The sequence below is a fragment of the Arvicola amphibius genome, chromosome 1 (genome assembly GCF_903992535.2).
Source record: "Arvicola amphibius chromosome 1, mArvAmp1.2, whole genome shotgun sequence".
Classification (NCBI taxonomy): Eukaryota; Metazoa; Chordata; class Mammalia; order Rodentia; family Cricetidae; genus Arvicola; species Arvicola amphibius.
Genome location: NC_052047.1, coordinates 56,525,771 through 56,552,097, shown reverse-complemented (window position 1 = coordinate 56,552,097; position 26,327 = coordinate 56,525,771). Strand labels below are relative to the sequence as shown.

At 42.3% G+C, this 26,327-nt stretch overlaps 2 protein-coding genes and 1 non-coding gene across 3 annotated transcripts in view; 2 read left to right on the top strand and 1 right to left on the bottom strand.

Annotated features, from left to right (window-relative positions):
* The window catches only part of Cd38 (CD38 molecule), a 45,472-nt gene extending 36,737 nt beyond the window's left edge, over positions 1-8,735 (top strand). The window contains exons 6-9 of the mRNA XM_038316322.1: positions 1,981-2,054; positions 3,881-3,973; positions 4,284-4,370; positions 6,677-8,735. Coding sequence (XP_038172250.1) covers positions 1,981-2,054; positions 3,881-3,973; positions 4,284-4,370; positions 6,677-6,740 — 318 coding nt within the window. The 3' untranslated portion in view covers positions 6,741-8,735. The remainder of the gene's footprint in view (positions 1-1,980; positions 2,055-3,880; positions 3,974-4,283; positions 4,371-6,676) is intronic.
* On the bottom strand, positions 5,232-5,335 carry LOC119806045. Its single transcript, XR_005284092.1, has one exon. It is a non-coding gene; the product is annotated as a U6 spliceosomal RNA (small nuclear RNA).
* A 4,425-nt stretch (positions 8,736-13,160) lies between the features above and the next one.
* On the top strand, positions 13,161-14,717 carry LOC119805971 (DNA-(apurinic or apyrimidinic site) endonuclease 2-like). The gene has a single exon (XM_038317744.1). It carries the CDS (start codon positions 13,161-13,163, stop codon positions 14,715-14,717), a length of 1,557 nt encoding a protein of 518 aa, XP_038173672.1.
* Positions 14,718-26,327: the final 11,610 nt, after the last annotated feature.

Genomic DNA, 26,327 nt, shown 5'->3' with positions numbered 1-26,327 from the left:
CATCATACAGATAACTTCAATTGAAATTGCATAAGCAGATTTACTTTTTTTCCCCGTTAGTTGTACGTCAGTAATAAAAATTCCTTTGTAAGTAGACCAATGGGGGAAAATGAAAATGATCAAGAAAAACAAGTGAAAGGAAAAGAAAAAATCCAAACATATTTGTTGACAGAGATTTCTGTCCCACCAGATTCCACAGCTGTTCAGTCCCAAAGAAACACACAGAGGTCTACATTAATTATAGCTGCTTGGCCTAGTATTGTTGAACATTTACTACATGTTTTGAACACTCAGAGACACTGTATTTTTTTTATTGCTTTTTAAGAGAATGCTTTTCATTTATGCTATCAACTCTGGGATATGTTTTACAGCCACACCATCATTAAAACCTTTTATAGCAGATATATAGCTTTCTTGTACTCCCATTTCAACCCTTGGTACTAAGAGTTAAATGGTGAGGGTGACTGAAGGCACCCTGACTTCTGAGACGCTGCAGCACGGGCACCTTGATCCTTGCCTCATGGAAGAAGGCAAATAGTCTAGTCCCTATCTTTGACAGTAAAGATGGTTCTTCTTTTTTTTTTTTTTTTTTTTTTTTTGGTTTTTCGAGACAGGGTTTCTCTGCAGCTTTAGAGCCTGTCCTGGAGCTAGCTCTTGTAGACCAGGCTGGTCTGGAACTCACAGAGATCCGCCTGCCTCTGCCTCCCAAGTGCTGGGATTAAAGGCGTGCGCCACCACCGCCCGGCTAAGATGGTTCTTCTTACAGGTTTGAATCTTCAGGTCATCTTGCTGCTAAGTCATGTGACCTTGAGGTCAACTGAGCCAAGATTTCCTTGTGTCAGGGACTCATGAGAATTGTACCTTGTGGAGTCCAGTGCTCTCCTGGGTCAGTGTTTAATGATGATTTATCAGGGTTAGAGGTGCCCCCCTGCTCATCTCCCTCTGTAGCTAGGCAAGCACCACTGGACTTCATAATTCCACTCCAGATCACTCTGTGGTGTAGAAGTCACCTGCAGAATAATGTCAATTCCTCAACTGCATACATGGCCTTCCATGAACTGACTTTTCCCCCACAAACACCACTGCTTTCCAGAACCTACAGCCCTTTCCCATCACAGATTCATATTAAATCCCACCTAGTCTTTGGGGCAGGGATTTTGTCTCCTATACAGCACTTCCTTGCTCTTTCCTAATCTCTAGAATGAAGTATCTTCCTTTTTCCTGCCATCTTTTCTTTCCTTGGAATTTTACTGGGCAAAACATCCCCTCCGCCATGTACCAGGTATAGATCACTACAGACTCTAGAAGATCCCGGGAAGCCAAGCTCTCGTTCCCCACGGAGTTCTTCATACTGATGGCTAAAGCTGTTCCACCCATCATTACAATGTGTGCACAAATGTCACAGAAGGAGACCTAGGTCCCAGAGGTCTTGGTCTGTCTTCAGAGGAAGCTGCACAGTACTCCTTGTACATGGTTCACTCCAGTTCTTAATGAATTTTCCAGATGAAAGTTGGTTGCTTGAGGAAATCAAACTCTCTGTGTTCAAAGGCCAGCCTGGTCTACAGAGTTCTTCAGGGCGTCTCCTTTTGCTCTTGGTGTCTTTTTAGACAATGTCACGGTCATTGGCTCTTGCCTAAGTTTCTCTTTCCACAGTGCTCCACTTCCCTTGCCCCTAAGTTGTCCATCTTGCTTCTGTTAAATAAGGTGTAGCCTCTACAGGACATGACACCAGGCGAGTGCCTTCATTTCCTTCTTCTAGAGATACTCTGTTTCCCACTCTAGACTTTCAACTTCTGCATCATTACAGAGTGGCAAGGCTGCATCAAGAACTCATGCAAAGCAAATATTTCCAATGGCTTAGACTGTTGTCACCATTCCTGGGCTGAAAGCGTAGAGGCTATTTTCTCCCTCCTAGCTAATACTGCATACTCTTTTGCATGAAATTACTGGAGAATAATGATGGACTTTTTTTTTTTTAAGTTTGCAGAAACTGCCTGTGGTGTGGTCCAAGTGATGCTCAATGGGTCTCTCGGTGAACCATTTTACAAAAACAGGTACTTCTTTCCTTTCCTTGCAGCCTGTTTGCAAGGGTTAGTTTTTGCAGTTACCATTGTTTTAGTGGCATTTCATTGGTAGTTTAATAAATAAAGCTTACCTGAGGATTAGAAAAGTAAACAGCCTTACAGACCAGGCAGCAATGACACACACCTTTAATCCCAATAGCCACATTAGCTTGCCATAGAAACCAGGTGGTAGTGGTATATGTCCTTAATCCAAGATTTAGAGAGGGTGATAAAATGGGAGGAGACAACTCTCAGTCTCAATCTGAGGTTTCCTGGAAGCAGGGTCACCATTTTTGGACAGAAGTTGAGATAAGAGTCAGTGGCTGGCTACTTCGCTTTTCTTGTCTTCAGGTTGAACCCCAAATATCTGTCTCTGAATTTTTATTAATCATGCTTCACATAGTCGCCTGTTGGACATGGCATTCCTCAAAAGAATGTGCCTTTCTTTCATTCCCGAAGAGCTGGTCTTAAAAAAAAGGAGTTTTTGTATTCTCAGAAGATATTTTTCTTCCTGGTTCAATGTTTGCTCTGATTTCTCCTTTGTCTGAAATCCTCCAACGTTCCTAAGGGCCATTATATGGTTACCAGCCATTGCTCTTCACTTTCTGAGGTCTCGCATCATCTTCTCAACTCTCCTTCCCCCTCTCATTTTATCCTCCCATTTCACCCATACTGTCTGGCCTGCCTCCCCACTTCTCCCTTTCTGCATCCCCACCATTCAGGAATAATGGCTCACTTGTCTCTTTCCCCGTGTGAAGAGTGGGAATCCCACTTCAGCAGCAGAGGTGTCCTGGGACATCAGAAGCCACGCTGGGCTCTGATCTTCATTTTCTTATGGCAGCATTGTCAGCAAAGCACTAATGATTTAACAGGGTGGACCCCAGAGGTCATCACACACACCCTGTGTGACCTGGGGCAGGCAGCTGGGCTCTGGGAGTCCCTGTATGCATAAGTGATGAGGTGAGGAGGTGAGGATGTTATAGAGATAAACCAAGAGTGAGTTCCATGTCTAATGAAAACTCCCCACGGCATATCAGCTATTACTTTCTCATTTAGTCCTCAGGACTGAACTGGCCCACCCTCAAGCCTCCCGTCCCAAGCCTCCTTTTCACCTTAGTTTCTATCACATCAATGGCCTTTGTTCTCTAACTTTTCTCTGATAAAAATACTTCTGAAGATGGAAGCATGTATTAAATTTTTTTTCTGGGCACTCTAGGTACCCTCTGTTAATTGTTCCTCTCTTCCGTTTCAATATTTAAGTTTACAAAGCCACATTAACTCTGTTGCCTTCTTCTGACCCTCTTGTCCTATGGGTTTGGGGTGAAGATGCTAGCTAGCACTCAGAATCTTGTCATCTGATATTAGAGAGCTAAGTCCCTGCCACAGGGAGGGTAGCTGTCCACACTAACAAGGGTGAATCTAAAAAGGCATTGGTGAGATTCTGTGGTTGTAAGCAGCTTCTCTGGTAATGCTACATCAAGTATCTCATATGTATTAATCAGCACCGAAGTATAGCTAAAATCTCATCTGGGCTGGGCAGTGGAGATGCAAGCCTTTGACCCTAGCATGGCAGGCAGAGGCAGGCGATCTTGGTGTGCTCCAGGACAGCCAGAGTTGTAACACAGAGAAACCCTGTCTTGAAAAAAAAAAAATCTTATCTTGAAATCTGGAATCCAAGAGTCATGTCAAATGGGGAAAGGTAGGAGGCGAGGTAGATTCTGCTCAATGGTGTCCAGCTGGGTGAATTCTGACAGGCAGTCTGGATGCCCTGCCCGCTGGCCTGGGATCAAGGATGTTCTTTATCTCTTCTGTTTTAGTACCTTTGGAAGTGTGGAAGTCTTTAATCTGGACCCAAATAAGGTTCATAAACTCCAGGCCTGGGTGATGCATAACCTCGAAGCAGAGTCCAGGTATGTCACTGTCTGTAGCAGACTGATAGTCTCTGAGTCAGCCTGTGGAAAAAATGCAAGGTCACAAGAGTGCAGCGGGGACAGACCTGCATGCTCACTCTGCTCTGAGCCCTCCTTCTAATGTCTTACTTCTGTCTTCACAAAGGACAGTGACTCCCACCTCTGCTCCTGATGACCTGAGAACCCAAGAGGTGGACTTCTGATCCGCCTCTACTCAGTGCTGTTCCCAGGAGCAGTTATGCAGAGGAGGTCAGACGCTCAGAGGGTGTTTGAAAGATCTGATTCCTTGAATATTTTCTTTCTTCCCTAGTAACTCATGCTCAGGATCCTCCATAAATGAGCTGAAGCTGATTGTAGAAAAAAGGAATATTGCATTTACCTGCCAGGATAACTACAGGTAATTGATCTCTTTTATTTTTTAAGATTTGTTTATTTATTATGTAAACAGTATTCTGCCGGCATGTATATCTGCAGGCCAGAAGAGGGGCCAGATCTTATCAGAGATAGATGTGAGCCACCATGTGACTTGAGAGAATTGAACTCAGGACCTCTGTAAGAGCAGCCAGGGTTCTTAACCTCTGAGCTATCTATCCAACCCTCTAAATATTTTATTTTTTTAATGTATGAGTATTTTGCTTGCATCCATGTCTGTGCATGACATTTGTGCCTGGAGGCCGAAGAGGGCATTGGGTCCCTAGAGCTGGAAGTACAGTTGTGAGTCACCCTGTGAGAGTCCGAAATTGAATGTGGATCCTCTGGAAGACCAGTCAGTGCTCTTAATCACCGAGCCATGTAACCAGGCCGGTAAATGATTTCTTGTGAACAAAACAGCAGTGTGACCTGAGCAGGCTTCAGCGATGCCTCTCAGGCCTTGGGGGCGTGTGGTGTGTGATGGCTTCTGCTGTGCCAACAAACCTAACTTGTCTCCCTAGCCAATGGCTTCAATCTGGCTGCCTGCCCATTCGTCCTCTTCCTCCTTCCGTGCCAGCCGTAAGCAGTGACTTGCCCCAGAAGCTGACTGACGCTCGGAGGACACACTTCCTGCTTTTCTGCTGACCTTCAGGGGAACAGAAACATGCCTCGCCAAGACTTTTCTCCCAAGTTTTAAGATTCCGTGACTGGCTATAAATTTGCATGTGAAATCTCCTTGGTTAGATTCAAATGTAAATGCCTATTATTTGGTAAATTTCCACACGGCAGTTTACAAAGACTTATCTTTTCTAGATTAAAACCAACACCAATGTAAATTCTTTTTATTTTTAATCGAATGCATCACAATTTGTGTGTCATCCTCCCATAAGGGTCATGCTAATCGTCTGTGCATTGTTCCAATTTTAGTGTCAGTGCTACCGAAGTGAGCACCTAATGTAAATTCTTAACAGAAATTTACCATTAACCTATGGGCTGGTATATATCTTTAAAGTCATCTGTAACTCCAAACTGGGGGGCCCCTCATTGTTTTTGACTGGTTACAACCAATGATACAGACAGGGACAGCCAGCCACTTTCTACAGAGCAAGCAGGACTTTCGAAGCTTTCCCATGAGGAGCAGCTTCAACCAAGACCAAAGCCCAGAGAAAAGGCTCTGTGATGTATGCACAGGCTGAAGAGACGGAGTAATTTTACGCCTCTTCACGTCGCCTACCATATCTCAAAGGCAGATTTAATGGATGGGTGGCTCATTTCCCAGATGACCTGAATTTCCCATCAATCAAGCTGTCTCTTCTTTGGAAACTGCCAGGAAAAAAAAATCATCAACATGCTGCAGAAGTTAAATGAAAAAAAAATAGCAGAAGAAAAGATCAGCTATAAAAGAAACTCTGTAGACAGCTGATGAGGCGAAGGTGCAAAGACGTTTTGTACAGGAAAGAGTGCTGGCAGGCTGGAGGAGGTTGCGGAACATAGACTCCATGGTTTTGTGAGCTCACATTTATGAAAATGACAGTCTTTTAAATTTACCAGTTAGATCCTAAAGCGTGCTACATGTAGAGGAAGCGTGGCCCTCTGAAGATATCCATACCTCTTAAGGACAGTCCCTGAGTTCTGTGCTGACTCTTGCTTTCACCCAGAAGTCATCAGGAAGCTCCCTAACTGGGGAAGGCAGAATCCTCAAGAATGAGGGTGGCCCTGCTCTCTGTGGCCACATCTGCTGTCTCGTGATCATCAGCTGTCACAGACTTGTGACACGTTTGAACCAGATGTTCGCTTTTCACCTCCATATATTTCCATTGCACTCCGTCCTTGGCATTGATTTCTATGGCCTTACAAGTGAACTGCACCCGAATGGAGCACCCTTTCAAGTCGTTTACTCCTGGGCTAGGCAGTTCTCAGTGTTGATGCTGAGGAGAGGCATGTGTGTAGATGGTCAGTGGTCCATTTTCCTTTGGTTGCCGAAGGGTTTTCTTTCATTGATGAGTTGGGCCATAAGGTACATCGTTCAGTCTCTTTCCTCTTAAATTTTTGTTACATTTATGTTTATTTACTGTATGTATGTACATTTGCACATGTGTGCACATACCATAGCTTTCATGTGAGCATCTGAAGACAACTTGTAGGAATCAGGGCTTTGTTCCACCACATGAACTCTGGAGATCAAGCTCTCCAGTCATGGGGCACGGCATGGCAGTGATCCCTTTACCCCATGACCCATCTTGCCAGTCCTCATCCTGTCCCTTGATTTCCTTTCTTGCTTCTCTCCCACAGGCCTGTCAGGTTTGTTCAGTGTGTGAAGAACCCTGAGCATCTGTCATGCCGTTCTGGCGTGTGAATGGCTTGGATCCTAGACCCCCTGTTGCTGGTCAAGATGAGAGTCTCTCAGAAACTACACTGGCACACCGCCGGAGCTATCAGAGAGGGCGCTCTCGTATAATGCCAGCACCCGAGATGGAAGGACTTCGAAACAAAGTTTGGCAGTGTTACACAATCGGTTTAGTTCTTACTGAACACTACCAGTACTCAAGGAAAAGACCACTCCATGACACAGAGCTAAACTTGTATATTGTTCTATAACTTTAACTTTCTCATGTGGTGCTGCATTTTGTTCATATATTGTTAACTCACTTTTTTTCTCTCTCTTTTAATGAAACTGAGAAGCAAACCCCAGAACTTTCACACACGGTAGTTAAACCTGTATACCATTGGTCTCCATCCTCAGCACAGCTGGTAACATAATTTTTATCGAACAATTGACAATCCACGGGGGAGCAGGAGGAGTGGGTAGGAGGACTGTGGTATGTAAAATGAAAATAAATAAATAAATAAATAAGTTGCCAATCAAACATCCCTGGTCAAAATGGACAAGGAAAATGAAATGTCAAGCTTTTAAAAAATGAATGACCTTATTTTTTTTCAATGTTTCTGAATTTTTCCTACAAATATTCAAATGGTAAATCTGAGGTCATGGGTCATTACGGGGAAGGTGTTCTGTGGGAACTTGAACGTGCTTGCTGTTCTAATCTTTCACCCTTCCAACATGTGCCAGTAAGTTTGGCTATTGTTTTCCTTTTTTAAAAAATATGAGAAAATGGAGCTTAGAGAGGTTATAAACTTTCTTAAAGTCACATTCTGGGGATCATGATTAGAGCTGGTGCTGACTCTGTTCTTTCAAAGCTCACAACATACGATATTTCTTACTTTCTAGGCCTTTACCACCAAATTGATAGTAGCCTGTATTATTGTACAGAGAATGTTGTTGTACTAAATTGAATGTAATAAAATCTGAAATGTGATTGTTTTGTTTTGTTTCTTGGGACAGGGTTTCTCTGTGGAACAGTCATGGCTGTGCTGAAACTCACTCTGAAGACAGGCCGGCATTGAACTCACAGAGATCTGCTTGCCCCTGCCTCTCGAGTGCTGAGATAGATTAAAGGCGTGTACCACCACCGCCCGGCCTGAAATGTGAATTTTATGGACACTTTCAAAGCTAATTCATTGCATCCTATTTCCTTTCATGCTCATACTTGGTGCCCTTAATAGGTAGTAAAATATTTTTGTTGACATATTGAGTTAGTGAGTCAGATGGTGGTAGCACATACTTGTAATCCCAGCACTTGGAAGGCAGGGGCAGGCAGATTTCTGATTTCTGCAGGTCTATTGGTCTACATAGTGAGTTCTAGAACAGCCAGGACTGTTAGACACAGAAACCCTGTCTCAAAAGAACAAAACAAAACAAAACAGAAAAACAAATACAAACAAACAAACAAACAAACAACAGAAAACCCCCCAAAACAAAACGAAACAAAAAATATTGAGTTAAATTTGAGTTAAACTACATTTGTTGCTGATATTGGCAATTTGTTTTCTATCCTTTTTTCCTTAGATCAGTCTTGCTTTGGGATTACCAATTGTTGTTGCAGCTGTTTTCAAACCTACAATCTTTAGCTTTCTTTCTTTATTTTATCTAATTGTGCTTTTTCCCTCTATTTTTAGAAATATAAAAATGTCTTATTTCTTCTAGCTTCCTTGGATATCTTTGTTCAACTGTTTTGAGATAGATGCTTAGATCATTGATATTGCAGCCTGTTTTCTTTTCTTACACATGTATTTTAGTGCTGGGGGTTTTCCTCTGAGTCCTGCTTCTGCTGCAGCACTGAAGTTCTGTACGCCTGCATTGGTTACCATTCAGTTTAAAATTGTTCCTGGTTCCACTGTTATTTAGAAAAACATTATTTACTTCTCCACATCCAGAGAATATTTTTAGTTTGTCTTTAAAAATAAGTGTATTTTGTAGATATTAATAAAACTAAATTGTTACAGCCTCAAACAATTTGCTTGGTTTATTGAAAATAGCATAAATGTTGGAGACAGGCACTGCCCAAGTCCCAAAGAGAGACTCTCTCAAAAATCAAGGTGGAAGGTATCTAAGGGATGACAACTAAGTTCTTTCTGTAGCCTTTTCACGTATGAATACACATGAACCAGCACACATACACACACAGAGAGAAAGAGAGAAGTATGGTAATAGACTAATATAATGAAAATGGGCAGTATGTCATAAAGCCTTGACAAATTTGTATTGTATTAGTCAGGATACATACATTCTAGTAAATCCCATACGAATACACCAACACACACGTACACACACACACACACATACACACACACACACACACACACACGATTTATTTAAATAGCTTGGCTTACAGGCTGTGCTTCAGATAGTCCAACAGGGACTCAGATTGGTCCCAGCTTTCAAGTAGCTCCTATGAGAGACTGTTCTCAGAACCAGATCCCTGCCAGTGAAGCCTGTAGCCTAGAGCTTTTACACGAGACTCTTCTGCTTTACTGTGAAGGGTGGTTACCAGATTCAGGGTTCACTAAGGTCCTTGCTCACAAACATACTTTGGAAGTGGCTGCTTGTGTCAGAAACTACTTGGCCTTCACATTCCCTCCAAGATGACGTGGATAGTGTAGAAATCAACTTGTAAGCAAGACCATGAAGACTCCTCTGAGGTCAAGTTTTAAGCCAGTGGAAATCTCAGAGGAGACAAATCACAGGATTTTCACATGCTGCTGAAGAGGGCCCTGGTGTGGGGGGGCGTTGCACAGAGGTGGCTTGGGGCTAGGGTGTTCCTTCTCCTTCCTCCACCTTTCATCACCATAGCAAAGAACCCTGATTCTGTTCTCTCTGTAGTTCTAACTCTGAGCATCTAGACCATTAACCCTGCAGCCATTTCCAGCCCTAAGGGCTTGATGACCTACATGCACAAAAATATTCCATGTTCCTTTTGTTTTTCTTTAAGTTGATTTTATTGAGCTCTACATTTTCCATTGCTCCCCTCCTTGCCTTTCCTCTCCCCTTCAACCTTCTCCCAAGGTCCCATGCTCCCAATTTACTCAGGAGATCTTGTCTTATTCTACTTCCCATGTAGATTAGATCCATGTATGTCTCTCTTAGGGTCCTCATTGTTGTCTAGGTTCTCTGGGATTGTGATTTGTAGGCTGGTTTTTCTTTGTTTTATGTTTAAAAACCACTTACGAGTGAGTACATATGATAATTGTCTTGCTGGGTCTGAGTTACTTCACACAATATGATGTTTTCTAGCTCTATCCATTTGCCTACAAATTTCAAGATGTCATTATTTTTTTCTGCTGTGTAGTACTCCATTGTGGAAAAGTACCATATTTTGATGGCGGACTCTCATTGGTTAATAAAGAAACTGCCTTGGCTTTTTGATAGGGTGGGATTTAGATAAGTAGAGTAGACAGAACAGAATGCTGGGAAAGAGGGAAGTTAGTCAGATGCCTCAAGCAGTCGCCATGACTCTCCTCTCCGAGATGGATGCAGGCTAGAATCTTTCCAATAAGCCACCCCTAGTAGTGCTACACAGATTATTAAAATTGGGTTATTCAAGATGTGAGAATTAGACAATAAGAGGCTGGAAATAATGGGCCAGACAGTGTTTAAATGAATACAGTTTGTGTGTTGTTATTTCTGGGCATAAGCTAGCCAGGCAGCTGGGAGCTGGGCGGGACAAAAAGCAGGCCTGCCCGCAACTCTCATAACAATATTTTCCTTACCCATTCTTCAGTCGAGAGGCATTTAAGTTGTTTCCAAGTTCTGGCTATGACAAACAATGCTGCTATGAACATAGTTGAACACATGTCTTTGTGGTACAATTGAACATCCTTTGAATATATACCAAAAAGCGGTATTGCTGGGTCTTGAGGAAGGTTGTTTCCTAATTTTCTAAGAAATTGCCACACTGATGTCCAAAGGGTATGTATCAGCTTGCATTTCCACCAGCAATGCAGAAGTGTTCCCTTTACCCCACAACCTCTCCAGAATAAGGTGTCATCAGTGTTTTTGATCTTGGCCATTCTTACAGGTATAAAATGGAAGCTCAGAGTTGTTTTGATTTGCATTTCTCTGATGACTAAGGATGTTGAGCATTTCCTTAGGTGTCTTTCAGCCATTTTAGATTCCTTTGTTGAGAGTTCTCTGTTTAGGTTTGTACTCCATTTTTTATTGTATTAGTTGTTCTTTTGATAACCAATTTCTTTTTTCTTTTTTTTGGTTTTTCGAGACAGGGTTTCTCTGTGGCTTTGGAGCCTTTCCTGGAACTAGCTCTTGTAGACCAGGCTGGTCTCGAACTCACAGAGATCCGCCTGCCTCTGCCTCCTGAGTGCTGGGATTAAAGGCGTGCGCCACCACCGCCCGGTGATAACCAATTTCTTGAGTTCTTTGTATCAGACCTCTATCTGATGTGGGGTTGATAAAGATCTTTTCCCATTTTCTAGGCTGCCGTATTGTCTTGTTGACTGTGTCCTTTGCTTTACAGAAGCTTTTCAGTTTCAGAAGATCACATTTATTAATTGTTTCTCTCAGTGTCTGTGCTACTGGGGTTATATTTAGAAAGTGGTCTCCTGTGCCAATGTGTTCAAGTATACTTCCCACTTTTTCTTCTATGAGGTTCAGTGTGACTGGCTTTATGTTGAGGTCTTTGATCCATTTGTACTTGAGTTTTGTGATTGGTGATAGATTTGGACCTATTTTCATTTTTCTACATGTTGATATCCAGTTATGCCAGCACCACTTGTTAAATATGCTTTCTTTTTTCCATTTGATATTTTTTGCTTATTTGTCAAAAATCAGGTGTTCATAGGTGTGTGGATTAATATCCAGGTCTTCAATTCAGTTTCATTGGTCCTCCTGTGTGTTTTTATGCCATTACCAGGCTGTTTTCAGGACCGTAGCTCTGTAGTAGAGTTTAAAGTCAGGAATTGTGATGCCTCCAGAAGTTCTTTTATTGTACAGGATTGTTTTAACTATCCTGGGATTTTTGCTTTTCTATATGAAGTTGAGTACTGTTCTTTTGAGGTCTGTGAAGAATTTTGCTGGGATTTTGATGGGCATTGCATTGAATCTGTAGATTGCTTTTGGTAAGATTGCCATTTTTTACTATGTTAATTCTACCTACCCAAGAGCATAGGAGAGCTTTCCACTTTCTGGTGTCTTCTTCAATTTCTCTCTTCAAAGAGTTATTTCTTTCTTAGTCCATTTATTATCTGTGTAAAGGAGGGCTACTGACTTTTTTTGAGTTTATCTTGTATCCTGTTTATGAGTTGTAAAAGATCCATGGTAGAATTTTTGGGGTCATGTTCCTCTTCTTTGTGACTGATGGATGACTGTTTGCTTACAGACCTTCTATTTCCTCTCTCCACACTCTGGTTTGCTTTATAAATGTCTCTCACCTCCCCTACTGTGTCTTCCATCATAGCTAGCCAAAGGGTAGAGAAATAACCTGAGACCTCATGTCCCTCTTCCAATTTCCTTAGGCTCACCCTTTTCCTACTGTGGTGACTTCTGATTTTACAGTATTTGAAGCACAGTTTCAAAAGAGAGTTCTGAAGTGGTAAACTGAGTGCTTGAAAGGGTGCTCTCTCTCTCTCTCTCTCTCTCTCTCTCTCTCTGTGTGTGTGTGTGTGTGTGTGTGTCAATGCACACTAATCATATGAATCAGTGTCTTAGTTGACAAGCAAAACTACCAAATATTTGGGTAAAATACATATTTTCCTTACCTTGGCTACCCTCTGTGTTGTTCTTCCACTGTGTGAAAGGAGCCCAACTCAAGTCTGCATGCTCTCAGATACAAAAGACAACACCACAGCCAAGACTGCCTCTTGAGTGACTGGTGTCTCCCAAAAAGAAATTCCCATGTTTGTAACTTGTGTGTCTTGGGAAGACTCTGCTTGGTTGATTGTTAACTGTTAGAAAGAACTCTGTTTGCTTTTTAGTAATAGTCTTTGGAAAGCCAGTTGTAACTAAGCTGATGTATCAAAGGGACTTTTGAATAGAGGAGGAAGGAAATCGGGAACTCAGGAGTCTGGCCTGTGTGCAGCCAGAAGAAAAGGACCATAGACGTCATTCACTCTTTCCTGGATTTTGGACATGGTCTTGCTGCGTAGCCCAGGTAGGTCTTGTTCTTGCAAACCCCTGCCTCAGTTTTCTGAGTGCTGACGTCACCAGCATATAAACCCAGCTTTCCTTCCTTGTTGGAATCTGTTCTCACCATAGTTCATCTCTCACTAAAGAGAACTGAACTTGAAGCCCAGGTAAGCAGTCCAGCGCTTTGGGGGATGAGAACACCTGCTCAACCGCAGGAGGAAGGTGGGAGCCAGTTAACTTCCAGATAACAGTTTGACTATGCCTATACATACAGTCTGTGAAACGGTACAGTCTACCAAAATGTTGCGCGTGGTAAGCTGGAATATCAACGGGATCCGGAGGCCCCTGCAAGGTCTGGGATGCCAGGTACCCAGTTCAACGGTCTTGCGACAGGTTTTGGAAGAGCTGGATGCCGATATTGTCTGTCTCCAGGAGACCAAAGTGACCAGAGACTCACTGAGGGAGCCCCTGGCTGTTGTTGAGGGCTATAACTCCTATTTCAGCTTCAGTCGCAGCCAGAGTGGCTATTCTGGTGTAGCCACTTTCTGTAAGGACAGTGCTACCCCAGTGGCTGCTGAAGAAGGCCTGAGCGGTCTGTTTGCCACCCTGAATGGGGATATTGGTTGCTATGGAAACATGACTGAGTTCACCCAAGAGCAGCTCCGGGCTCTGGATAGTGAGGGCCGGGCTCTCCTTACGCAGCATAAGATCTGCACACGGGAAGGGAAGGAGAAGCCCTTGACCCTGATCAACGTGTACTGCCCATATGCGAATCCCGGGAGGCCTGAGCGGCTGACCTTTAAGATGCGTTTCTATCGCCTGCTGCAGATCAGGGCAGAAGCGCTCCTGGCAGCTGGCTGCCATGTTATAATCCTGGGGGACCTGAATACAGCCCACCGTCCAATTGACCACTGCGATGCTGGCAGTCTAGAGTGCTTTGAAGAAGACCCGGGTCGTAAGTGGATGGATGGCTTGGTCAGTGACCTAGAGTACCAGGCTGAGTCCCATATAGGGCCTTTTATGGATAGCTACCGTTATTTCTATCCAAAACAGGAGAGAGCCTTCACCTGCTGGTCAGTGATCACTGGTGCCCGCCGTCTCAACTATGGTACCAGACTTGACTATGTACTGGGGGACCGGACTCTAATCGTAGACACTTTCCAAGATGCCTTCCTGCTCCCTCAAGTTATGGGCTCTGACCACTGCCCTGTGGGAGCTCTCTTGAATGTGTCCTGTTTACCAGCAAAACAGTGCCCAGCTCTGTGCACCCGTTTCCTCCCTGAGTTTGCAGGTACCCAGCTCAAGATTCTAGGCTTCCTAGTTCCTCGTGAACAAGCACTCAAGCGAGGGCAGCCAGTCCTGCAGCCCAGCCATCAAGCCCAGGTCCAGAAGCAGCAAAAAACACAGGAAACACAGGCCCACAGGCACTCGTCCAGGCCTTCAAAACGTCAAGATGGCTCCAGAAGACGCCAGAGAGACCTGATGAGTTATTTTCAGCCTTCTGCTAGCCATTCCCAAACTTCTGATGTAGAACTACCTAGGCTGCCTCTAGTGGGCGCCCTTCTTACCCCGAAGTCTCCGGAAGAGGCTATGACAACCACAATGGTGGATGAGCAAGCCAAGGATTCTGAGGTCAAAGATGAGAAGGGGGTACAGACCTTGTTCTGGAAGTCTGTGCTGAGTGGGCCCTCACCCGCACCCCTCTGCAGAGGCCACAGGGAGCCATGTGTGATGCGGATTGTGAAAAAACCAGGACCCAACCTGGGCCGCCATTTCTATGTGTGTGCCAGGCCACAAGGTCCCCCTAATGACCCCTCATCAAGCTGCAACTTCTTCCTCTGGAGCAGGCCCAGCTGAACCAACTGAGGCCTGGGGATGTCTGGCCTGGTCACCCATGCACAGTCTGATGCCAGGTCTCCACCTCCTAAGTTGCCTTTTACCCCGAGGCTGGCTTGCTTTTCTTTCTTTCTTTCTTTCTTTCTTTCTTTCTTTCTTTCTTTCTTTCTTTCTTTCTTTCTTTTTCTTTCTCTCTCTCCTTCCCTCCTTCCCCTCCCTCCCTCCTTCCCTCCCTCCCTCCTTTCTTTTTTTCCTTTCTTTCTTTCTTTCTTTCTTTCTTTCTTTCTTTCTTTCTTTCTTTCTTTCTTTCTTTCTTTCTTTCTTCTGCTTTCTCTTCTCCATTCCTTGCCCTAGCTTCTCTTCTCCCCTAAAGCATTCCTCTTCTCGCTCCTCCCTTCCTTCCTCTTTGTCCGTACAATAACCAACCTCCCAGAAAGTTGTAATGTTAAACACTGATGCCCTCGACGTGCAATGTATTTGTTCATAAACAAAGTGTGTGCCTTTTTTCAGTGATACAAATAGAAGAATCTTTGGTTTGAGAATCAAACAATGGTGTATCTGTTCTCTATGAAGAAAATTCACCTATATCCTTCTAAGGATATTCTAAGGATATTGTACAATGACACAACAACGTGTGTGCTTCTTGCCAAGTGACACAAATGTGAGACCACAGTTAAACACTTGATGCAAAGAGCAGACCACCAGAGAAGAGAAAACGATCAGTTATTGCACTAGGCACTCCACACAGTGCAACTGTCAGTCATCTCCTTCGTAACAGCAGAGTGCTTTGGGTGAATATAAATTTCCTACTATTTGGATTTTAGGGTTCTTCAGGAGGTCAAGAAACAGTTTTGGGAGTCACCCAGGCAAAGATAACATCCCCAGTTAGTCCACTATGCAAGGGTGAGGTAAAAGATTCTTTGTTTGCCTTCTAGACAATGAAATATCATTCAGTGCTAGAATGACTATGTCTGGAAATAGAATTAAAAGAGGTGAATGGCATGCAATGGATGGTCCTGGTACTTGATTGCTATTTCAGCTCAGATTTATTGCATAGATTTGTCTGATGTGAAGACGTGCTATAAGTTACTTCTTAGAATAAGCTCCAATTTGCGTTTTAAAATGGCAGTCACAGTAATACCCACTTTCATGGTCAGCTTCAAGTGTAAACTTGACACAGCCTATAGTCATATAAGAGAGGGGAGAGCTTTAGTCGAGGAGCTGTGGGTATATCTGTGGGGATTGTCTTGATCAATAATTGGGTCTACCCCACTGCAGGCAGCACTATTTCCTGTGCAGATGGTCCTGAACTACGTAAAAAAATGTAACTTAGCATAAACCTGTCTATGAGCTAGCAAGCAGTGTCCCCTGTGGCTCCTGCGACACCTCTTTGCCTGAGAAGTGAATTCCTTTGTTGAAGGTAATGCTGTTTGGAATAGCAAGTTCCTGCCTTGAGCTCCTGCCTTGTCCTTCCTCTGACTGGAATTGTGAGCTAAAATAACCCCTTTTCCCCCTAAATTATTTTTGGTGAGAGTGTTTTATTACAGCAATAGAAAGGAAAGCAGAACACCTACCTGTTATATTGTTTTACCCATCCTGTAAGAAGAAATGTATAAAAGTTTTATGAACTGCTTAATTAACACTTGTGGAAACACTTATCAGTTCTGATTTTCAGAAGGGTGTTGGTGCTTGTGTTTGTCTAGAGAAAAATCCTTTGACAAGCAAGCTTAGATACCTTAGTGTATTAGGAGGCTGCTCATTCTTTTCCTGACTGCCTTGATTCAAAATAAACACACTGAAACTATATTATTTAAATTGCTGCTTGGCCAATCACTTAAGCATATTGTTAGCTATCTCGTATATCTTTGGTTAACCCATTTCTATTAATCTGTATATCATCACATGGCTGTGGCTTACCAACAAGTTTCCATCCAATGTCTGTCTCTGGTTGGGCTACATAGCTTCTCTTGACTCCTCCTTCTCTCTCCCAGCATTCAGTTTAGTTTTCCCCACCTAGCTCTACTATGCCCTATTACATGCCAAAGCAGTTTATATATTCATTAACCAACAAAAGCAACTCATATACAGAAGGACTTCCCGTACCACCTTAGGACCTTAAAGGGTGGGGTGGTAATGAAAAATAGTGATTGATTCTCTTGTCAATGAAAAATAGTGATTGATTCTCTTGTCTACCAGAAGGATCACTGCTACAAGCCACAACATTATACAGTAATTGCTCAGCCATCATTTCATGAGACTTATCAGAACCAAGGGATCTGATAAAGGCTAAAACAAAAGGGTAAGCCTTTTTGGCATTATTGCTTTGTGAACAAGTGACTATCTTTTGCTGTAGATTTTTCATTGTAGCTGACTCCCTTTATGTTACATATTTGATAATTAATTCCCTAGTTCAGAACAGTTTCCCACTGCAAGGCCTTGTTCCTCTCTTCTAGATAAATGCAGAAATCTGCCTTCTTGCAATTATCTTTATCAGCAGGCATTTGGTCAGTGCTTAGGGTCCAGGCATTAAACATTCCATTTAAGATGTTCACAGATCTTCAAGGACATAGAATTACTACCCAAGCTGCTGTTCTGGTTTTACCTCACTTAAAGATTCTTAACTCCTTACTCTCACCTTCACCTTAGTTTACTGATGATTTTAATTCAGGAAATTTATGGCTTGTACTTTACTCTCAGGGACAGCAGAAGAGATGATTAACTGCAACCCAGAAAAAAGACCCAACAACACCCATGATCAGAACAGCTGATAACCATAACATCATAGCCTGGAACTAATAATTTAAAGGTCTGGGTCTCTTGTTTGCTTAGAGAAGTAAGTCTAACTCCAGACGTAGGCCCATAGGAATTGCAGTGTCTGGTGAATGTGCTAATCAGATCAAGAGACTGTTTATGTAGGTTGCTTGGGTACCCAATTCTAAGCATGCTGGGAGGGAAAAAAGCAGCACATCAATCTAAACAATCTGTGCCATATTCATAATTTTACTGAAAATAAACCTTTTAAAAGTTGAAAGCATCTACCACCTATAAATGCAGTATAGCACACTAACTTTCCCTTCTAGAATCCCCTGATAATTTAATTCCTTTCTTAGCTAACTTTCTCCACTTTCTCTCTCTCTCTCTCTCTCTCTCTCTCTCTCTCTCTCTCTCTCTCTCTCTCTCTCTCTCTCTCTCTCTGTGTGTGTGTGTGTGTGTGTGTGCGTGCATGTGTGTGTGTGTGTGTGTGTGTGTGTGTGTGTGAAAACCCTTATCTGACTTTCTATAGGGCAAAAGAATTCCAACCCCAATACCTGCTAGGAATTGTTGGTTTTAAGGATATATATGACTGGGAACATTTGTAATGGGTAGAACAAAGAAGAACAAGAAGAAACAATGAGGAATGATGGATTGAAAAGAGAAGAATAAAGAAACATAGACAGAATCTGTTATGAGTAGACTTCTTTATGCTCAAATTTTTAGCCCCCGCCCCTTTAGCTTATCCTATTGCCTTTAATTAAACCCTAGATGGAAGCTTTAAAGGCTAGAACTTTTTAAGGCTCCTGTTAAACCAGCTACAATCTTTCACTGGCTTTGAATCATGCTATGTGGTTAATACTTTCCCAACCAAGGGAGAAATATTCAGCTATTCTCTGAGAAGATTTTCTTTACAGTTGGCTCCATCTCAAGTGAATCCCTTTCAAATCCCTCCTCCTTTGACAAAGACAAAAACAGAACTCTTCTACCCCAATCTAAGAATTTGAGATCTGTTATTTTCATTCCTCAAGACAACGATGACTTCCGCTGCCTGCCTTGGCATTTCTAATCCAGTTCCTGCTCTCCTGACCATGGCTGACCACTCTGACAACATGAAAGGTCAGTTTGGCAGCTCACTTTCATAGGATGAGAAATCCCCTCATTCTTGAGCGTCAGGAAGGGTGACTAAGACCAGCGGTGACAACTGAGGGAAGCCTGCAGCCCTCCCTGTCTTCGCAGCGCATGCTCGTGCCTCATTTTATTCTTCCTTGACCTATCATCTCACCCCTTCAGTGTGGTCATTCCTCAGCACACAGTGCTCGCTGCCTGACACATGCATGTCTGGCAGTGACAGTCATTGGTCAAGTAAGACCAGGTTTGGATTCCATTTAACTTGTATGAGTGTGATGTTGACCTATGTATTTAGCTTCTATAGTGTTTGGTTTTGTTAAGCAGAATATGATGCACATTGCAGGCCCTAAGAACTGGAAGAGGGTGGCTTTGATTGTCCTTATTTTCAAGAGTTCGTTCTGTCATGCAGTGGGGAAAATGAGGGTGAGAGGGAGCAGAGAGGCACTAGAGGGCAACAGAGGACCTTGTGGAGAAGGCACCCCGTTAGGTTTGAGGATTCCAATGCTTCTACTGCAGAGGACAAGTTTTTTCATTCACTATAAGATTGTACAATGCTTACTTTGAAGGGTTCCTGTGATCTGAATAAGAATTAATAAATACAAGGGTAAAAAATGTAAAAACTCATAGTTAATGGCTAATATAAAAAATTGATGTCTCTCTCATGTTAAAAAGCCCAGAAGCATCTAATTTTCCACTCAATTGAAAATATAGGCTATTTTAAGCCATAAAGACCACAGATGTTTCTACTCCAAAATATCATTACAACGAGTATATGCCCCAATCTATAACAACAGTACAATTTTATTGATTCTTCAAATAATTTAAAATGCCTAGATGACTCCTTCATGAGGATGCCTCATAGGACACACCTTGCCTCATAAGCACAAGACCCAGGTCAAAGTCCTTCTGGGGAAGTAATTCATGGTAATATCTCTATTTTATCTTTATCTATCTGTCTGTCTGTCTATCTATCTATCTATCTATCTATCTATCTATCTATCTATCTATCTCTGTCCTATGGATTGAACCAGAGCCTTTCATATGTGGTTCCCTATATGAGCCAAGTGTATGCACCTGGATAGTAATATTGAAGATGCTAATGGGCATTTGTGTATACTTACTGAATACTGAGGACTCAATGGTCATCAGGAGCCTGTTAACCTCGCTGTTCTGCAACACCCATTTTCACCTCTGTCTAAAATAAGAACATGTTTATCTAGTTCAAAACAACACCATCTTGCCTCTTCTACTGCTGGGTGAATTCACATGAGTTTTAGGGAACGGTGTCAGTAGAAGTGTTCTAGGAAACTTTCAAGAAGCTCCCTCAAGAGATAAAGCAGAATTATTTCTTGGTCCCCTGTCTTCCTTTCCCTCCTTCCTGCTACTTGAATCACAAATGTGATCTTGGAAAAACATTCTGGACCATGAAAGCAGAGAATAGCCCTGCAGTGCTGTAGTAAATAGACAGGTATCTGAGGATCCTACCTGCCCCACATCATTGGCAATAAGAAGTTGATAAGGCTATTCTATCAGAGCAGTCCTGTGGTGTGGGGCAATTGTCTATATTCTGTCTATTTTAAATAAACACTGATTGGTCAGTAGCCAGGAAGGAAGTATAGGTGGGACAACCAGACAGGAAGTAGAGGTGGTTCAATGAGAACAGGAGAATTCTGGGAAGAAGGGAGCCCATTCCTATGCAGTCCTGTCCAGCCACAGAAGAAGCAAGATGTGAATGCCTCGCTAAATAAGGTACCAAGCCACATAGCTAACATATACTATAATAATGGGCTAATATAAGTTATAAGAGCTCATAAGAAGCCTGAGCTAATGGGCCAATCAGTCTATAGTTAATGAAGACCTCTGTGTGGTTTCTTTGGGACTTAACGATTGCGGGAACTGGGCAGGACAGAAACCCCGACAACAGATCTGTAAGCCCTCATTTTTGAGCTTCTGATAGAAAACACTGTACTAAACACAGGGTCACCCATTTGTCCCAATTTTCTCAGAGCTGATATATTTTAGCACCGATAGTCTCATATTTAGGGAGTACTTTTGGTCAGGTGAAACAATTACTTAAGTAGCTTAAAGACAGAGGTTGTTGTAAATTTTCCTTTAGCTAGTTGTAATAATCTGGGTATGTCACCTGATTTCTCAGGGAGAAGATGGCCCCTCTGTCCTAGGGCTGCTGTGAGGATCGTGTGTGGGAACTGTGCCTGGGGTAGAAGGAGAAGTTGTGCTGTACTTCATATCTGCTTTTGACTTTCTGGTATCAAGGAAGGCTATGCTTCCAGGAAGGGCTCTGGTCTCCCACTCAGAGAGGTAGGAGTCCCTACCCCTCAGATATGTGTAATCCAAAGTCTCCTTTTTCTTATTTGACCAAGGAAACTATGTTTGCTAGTTTAAGGTGTCGCCCAACATTTAGCCAGGCATCTGGTTTTGCATGTGAATGAACTTTGCATTGGCTCTGCCCTGCTTGGGTCCATGAGGGTTGAGCTTTACACCTGGTGGGCCTGGCTGAGAGCTGTGTTTAGGAAACTGGTGCTTGCACTGTGTCAGGTGTTTTTACTTAGCTTTCTGCTTCTACTTATCGTTCCGACTGCTTTAGTGCTCGCTGTACCACAGAGCCTCTTAAGGTAGCAGTATTCAGTTCTTTGTTTGTTTGTTTTCATTTTCCTCCTCGCTTTCTCAGGCCCTGTGTGGAAATGGTCCCACATTGGGCACCAAATGTAACAGGCTTTCATTTGGGTCACCAGTCAGCTCACAAATTATGACATGGAGACTCATTAGTTATGAATACTCAGCCTTAGTTTATTCTTGTCCCACTAGATCTGATAACTTCAATTAACCTGTTTCTCTTCATTTAGGTTTTGCCTGAGGGCTTTTTTACCTTTCTTTCATTCCGTATGTGCTACTTCATGTATGACCATCTGACTGGCACCAGGCATTTCCCTCTGTTCTCCCTTATTCTCTTCTCTCTCTCTTGAGCTTAGATTCCTCCTCCTACTTATTCTTTCTGTCTTCCAGTCCCACTTAACCCTCGAATGCCTAGCTATTGGCCATTCGGCCTTTTATTAGACAAATCAGGTGCCTTAGTCAGATAAAACCGTGACATATCTTTACATAAACAAATGCAGCATAAACAATGCAATACATCTTTACATGAAGTAATATTTGACAACAGGTTGCTGACACATTGGGTGATAACATGGCTTTTCTGTTACCCTCTCTGTTATTTCACCTCATCTCACCATGTGTTCTCCTCAAGATCAACCTAGCCAAACCCCAGTGACCAGGACATTGAAATGCCACAGTGTTCAGGTTCCGTCCCGTTGCGGTGACAAGGACACTCTGGCCAAAAGCAACACTGGGGACTACAGGATTTACTTGACTTCCAGTTCCAGGAGAATAAAGTCCATTGTGGCAGGGAAGGCACAGAAGGAACGAATATGAAGTTGGCCCAGAAGTTAGAAGGCAGGGAGATCACATTTTAAGTGCACACAGTAAACAAAAGAGAGAGCAGGAAATGAGGCCAAACTCTAAAACCTCAGAGCCCATGCCTAGCCACATACTACCTGTAGTAAAAAGCTCCATTTCTTAGAGTCTCTAACCTTTTATAACCTTCCCCAAAAGTGCTACCACCTGGGGACAAAGTGATGAAGTACATGAGCTTATGGAGGATGTTTCTCATTCAAACCATCACAGGGAGTGAGGGTATAGACTCAGTACATTTCATAATCATTTCCTTGTTTGTTTTTAACCTGGTCACTAGGTTTTGTTGTTGTTGTTTCATGTCCACATGAGTCTGGGATCCTGTGAGAAAGTAGGGAATTCCTCCAGGCTTCAAAAGCAAGAGGGCAGCCTCTCCATCCCCCATGCAGGCAGTCACTCTACATTGCACACCTACCCAAAACATAGTCATTAAGGGGAATTCGGGTTGACTTAGTCCTATGTGGGACAGGTCAGTGCTCTACGCATGGTCCCAGCTTAAGATGGCTCAACTTTATGAGTCTTTTGACTTGGTAGTGGTGTAAAAGTGATATGCATTCAGGAGAAACTATGCCTCCACTTTGGAATTTTGATCTTTTCTTGGGCTATTTATATGGAATATGGCAGTCTCTTAGGATGAAACAATAGTGAGCCCAGTTCCCCTTTCAATCACACTGTTATAATGGAAAACAATTTATCTCCACTTCATAATATAAGAGCACAGAAGACTCTGAGTGGAGCTGTCCGTGAGGGTGGCCTTGAGGCCTGTTGGCTTTGAGGTTTATGAAAAGACCCTGCTGTGTGGTTTTGGACAAGTCACTTCATTTCTCTAGAACTTAATTTTTTAATCTAATGAAGGAGAAAGGCAAGACTTATTCTTGGGTCTTCTTTTTTGGAAGATTGTGATAATTGTCATTCCATGAATATAGCAAATTGTTGACCAGAAAGTCTATAGTTTTAGGGAGCTTCTTTTAGTAGTGACCTATAGGATAGAAGAGGGATCTATAACTACAAACTCTACAAAAGAGAAAGACAGGTGCTCAATAAAAGGACCCTCTCCTGTGTACCAAAGGTACCAAAACACTCAGCCCCCACTAATGCTCTCACCAGCTATCTGATAATCCAGATAGCTATGTGAAGTTCACAGTTATGACATCCCTCCTCCTTCATAGGATGCTCAACTCTGGCAGTTCTGTGTGAGAAACTGCAATTGCCTTGAACAGGATAAAAATTGATAATTTCCAGAATCCCCGCTAGGCTTTTTATCTCAAGATCAAGAAAACTCGGGGAAACTCTTTGGAGAGGTTCAGTCAGCCCTCTGGGCTTCTTGATTCTGATTTCCCTCCCTGGTTTACACTTTGCTCCATTAGACCAGACAGTGCCACTCAGGACATGGCTTGGGGTGAAGTCAGAATAATGAGTAGTTTTCTCCTGTAATGCGGAAGTCATCCACATTATCTTGACTTTCTTTTGGCTTGACAGAATTCATCAGCAACTGAAGAACTTCTTGAGAAGCATCCACATGTTGCTAATGATTTTTTTGTCAAGATTAGTCATTATTTTTGCAAGAGAGATATAGTAAAATCTATTTACTCTTGTCAACAAAAACAACAGCATAACAATTATAGTTTGGAAAAGCAATGACACCCTAAAATTTTTTTTATACAGTGTGTTTGTTTAGCTTTAGATTGACAATTTACATCATTTTTCCCTCTCTAAACTGAAGACCAGAACAAACTTACTATGCTTGCGAACGAAGCTAGTAACATTTCCAGATTGGTCCAATAAAGGATGTCAGAATATTTGAAGACTGGTCACAAGATGTCCAGCCCAGGCTGTGCCTTCTTGCTGTCTACAGCATCTTTGTCAAAGACTTTGTGCTCAGAAATTTCTGTTTCTTCTGTCATTTGCCTGAGGTTGATGGGAAGCAGCCAAGTCTGTTTTCCAGATCTCATATGCAAATGATTTATTAAAAATATCAGGCTGTTTACTTTCAGTACCAGAGAGCTACTGACAAGTCTGAATATTCCAAATCCTGGAACATTCAAGGCTTGCTTTTCTACACCTGCAGGAATGGCATCTTGTTTTTGTAGGTACTGAGCTTTTTTGGAGCACAGAGATAATTCGGGGCACAAGTCCTACAAAAATCACAAAATATAGTTACTGAAATGTTGTGAATAGACCTACTATGTAATGTTGATCTTCTCTAGGGCCATTCTCATAATTTTACCCCTAAACACAGAATAAAATTTGCAACATTTCTAAAAAAAAAAACAAGGATAGGAAAGGAAAAATCTCTCTCACAGTGAATTAATCACCACTTTTGCAGTTTTTGTGTGATGACTAACTAAATGCCTGGGAAAACATAGGAATCCAGGAAAACAGTTTGTTTACTTTGTTCTCAGGTAATTGTGAATTCATATTTATATATATATATATATATTTAACTATGTGTAGGTGTGTGTGCCTAAGTGTGGATATGTGCACATGAGTGCTGGTGCCCATGGAATCCAGAGGTTTTAAAATCTGGAACTAAAGTTACAGGCAGTTATGAGCCATGTGACTTGGGTGCTAAGAAACAAATTCAAGTCCTTTGCAAAAGCACTATGTACTCTTAACCCCTGAACTTTCTCTCCAGGTAATGATTTGTATTTTTATAAATATCCTTTTAGTTACAATTTGGAACATGCGAACTGTTTGGTATCCTGCTTTCTAACATGCACCTCAAAATGACAAACCAAATAGGAGTTCTTATTTTAAAACAGAACCTGTGGGAGAATTTTCATGACTTCAGGCAACAGAGCTTTAGGTGAGACTCTCTGGGAAAAAGACTTTTAGAAGATCCAACATGGATCTTCTTCTTCTGCAAAGAAGAAGAGAGTTGGCATATGCATTACAGCCTTGGATGAGATGAGGAATTTTGAGTCCAGCTGACCTAAAGCTCCTTGGTCCTAAAGGATACTGAGTATTCATTTAACATTGTCTTTAGCTGGGTGCTGGTGGTGCACATCTTTGATTCCAGTACTAGGGAGGCAGAGGCAGACCTGAGTTCAAGGCTAGCCTGGTGTACAGAATGAGTTCCAGGACAGCCAGGGTCACACAGAGAAACCCTGTCTCAAAAAACTAACAACACAAAGTAAAGGCATTGTCTTTATATATGGATTTTGTCTTGGTGTGTAGAGTGAAATCTGTTCAATTGAAAGGGCATCCCTTTGAGTTGAGTGAATGCAGCATTTTGTTTGCTAACATCGAAATAAAGATTGAGAGGGCAGAGAGCTTCCCCGGGTTTGTATTAAGAGGTCTCTCCTTGTGCCTCAATCCCATTTCTTTTTTAGGAATTCAAATATTTGTCTTGAAACAATAAGATATTCACACCCACAGATTAGGAAATCCCCATGACAACAATACACGAAGCTCAGAAATCTGTACAAAGCTCTAGCTGTTCTTTGGTGCTCAGATATCTGTCATGCACATTTACATTCCTAGTCTTTGATTCCACTTCCAGTTTAGTATTTAAACAATCACTTATGCAAGCTTACTAAGCAGTCCCTTTAGCAAGAGTTTCCATGATCCATTTCTTATTGCCTCAAGGCTAAATATTGTGAGCGGTCACTTAGCAACAGGATACAGCAGCCCTTGATACTTCTCTATCAAGGTTGGTTCTCTGCATGTTTAGGACTGTGAAGGATCCCTAAGGCTGTGTTCCTCACAGTACAAAGCCGAGTGTACATCTGGTAGATTTTCAGCCTAGAGCACCAGCTGTAGGGTGACAGTTTATTCTTCACTTGCCTGACTTCCTTCGCTACTTTTCGACTGGAAGGTGTTCTTGGAACACTAGGACCTATTACTAAAACAAACAAGCAAACCCCCCCCCCCCTCGCACACACACACAAAACAAGAAAGCAAATTAATTGTAAATCTTGGAGAAAACCAATGGAGAAAAAGCATCCATAGTGTCTCTACCCAATGATCTTGGTTTAATATATTTTATTTTAGCATGTGGAAAAAATAACCTTTTTTTCTATTTATGAACTACCATGAAAAATCCAGAAATGTGTAATGAAAATAAAAGTAATTGTAAACTGACCTTTGTTGGTATTTATTATTTTTTTCTGTGAATTTTTAAATTATTTTTGCAAAACTGAGGCAATTACTACGCACAATTTTCTGCTTGATTTTTTAAAATGGCAGTTATGGCTTTTTTTTATCCGAGTTTATTAATATGCACGAATGGAGTTGGGTTTCAAAGCCTTGAAACAAACC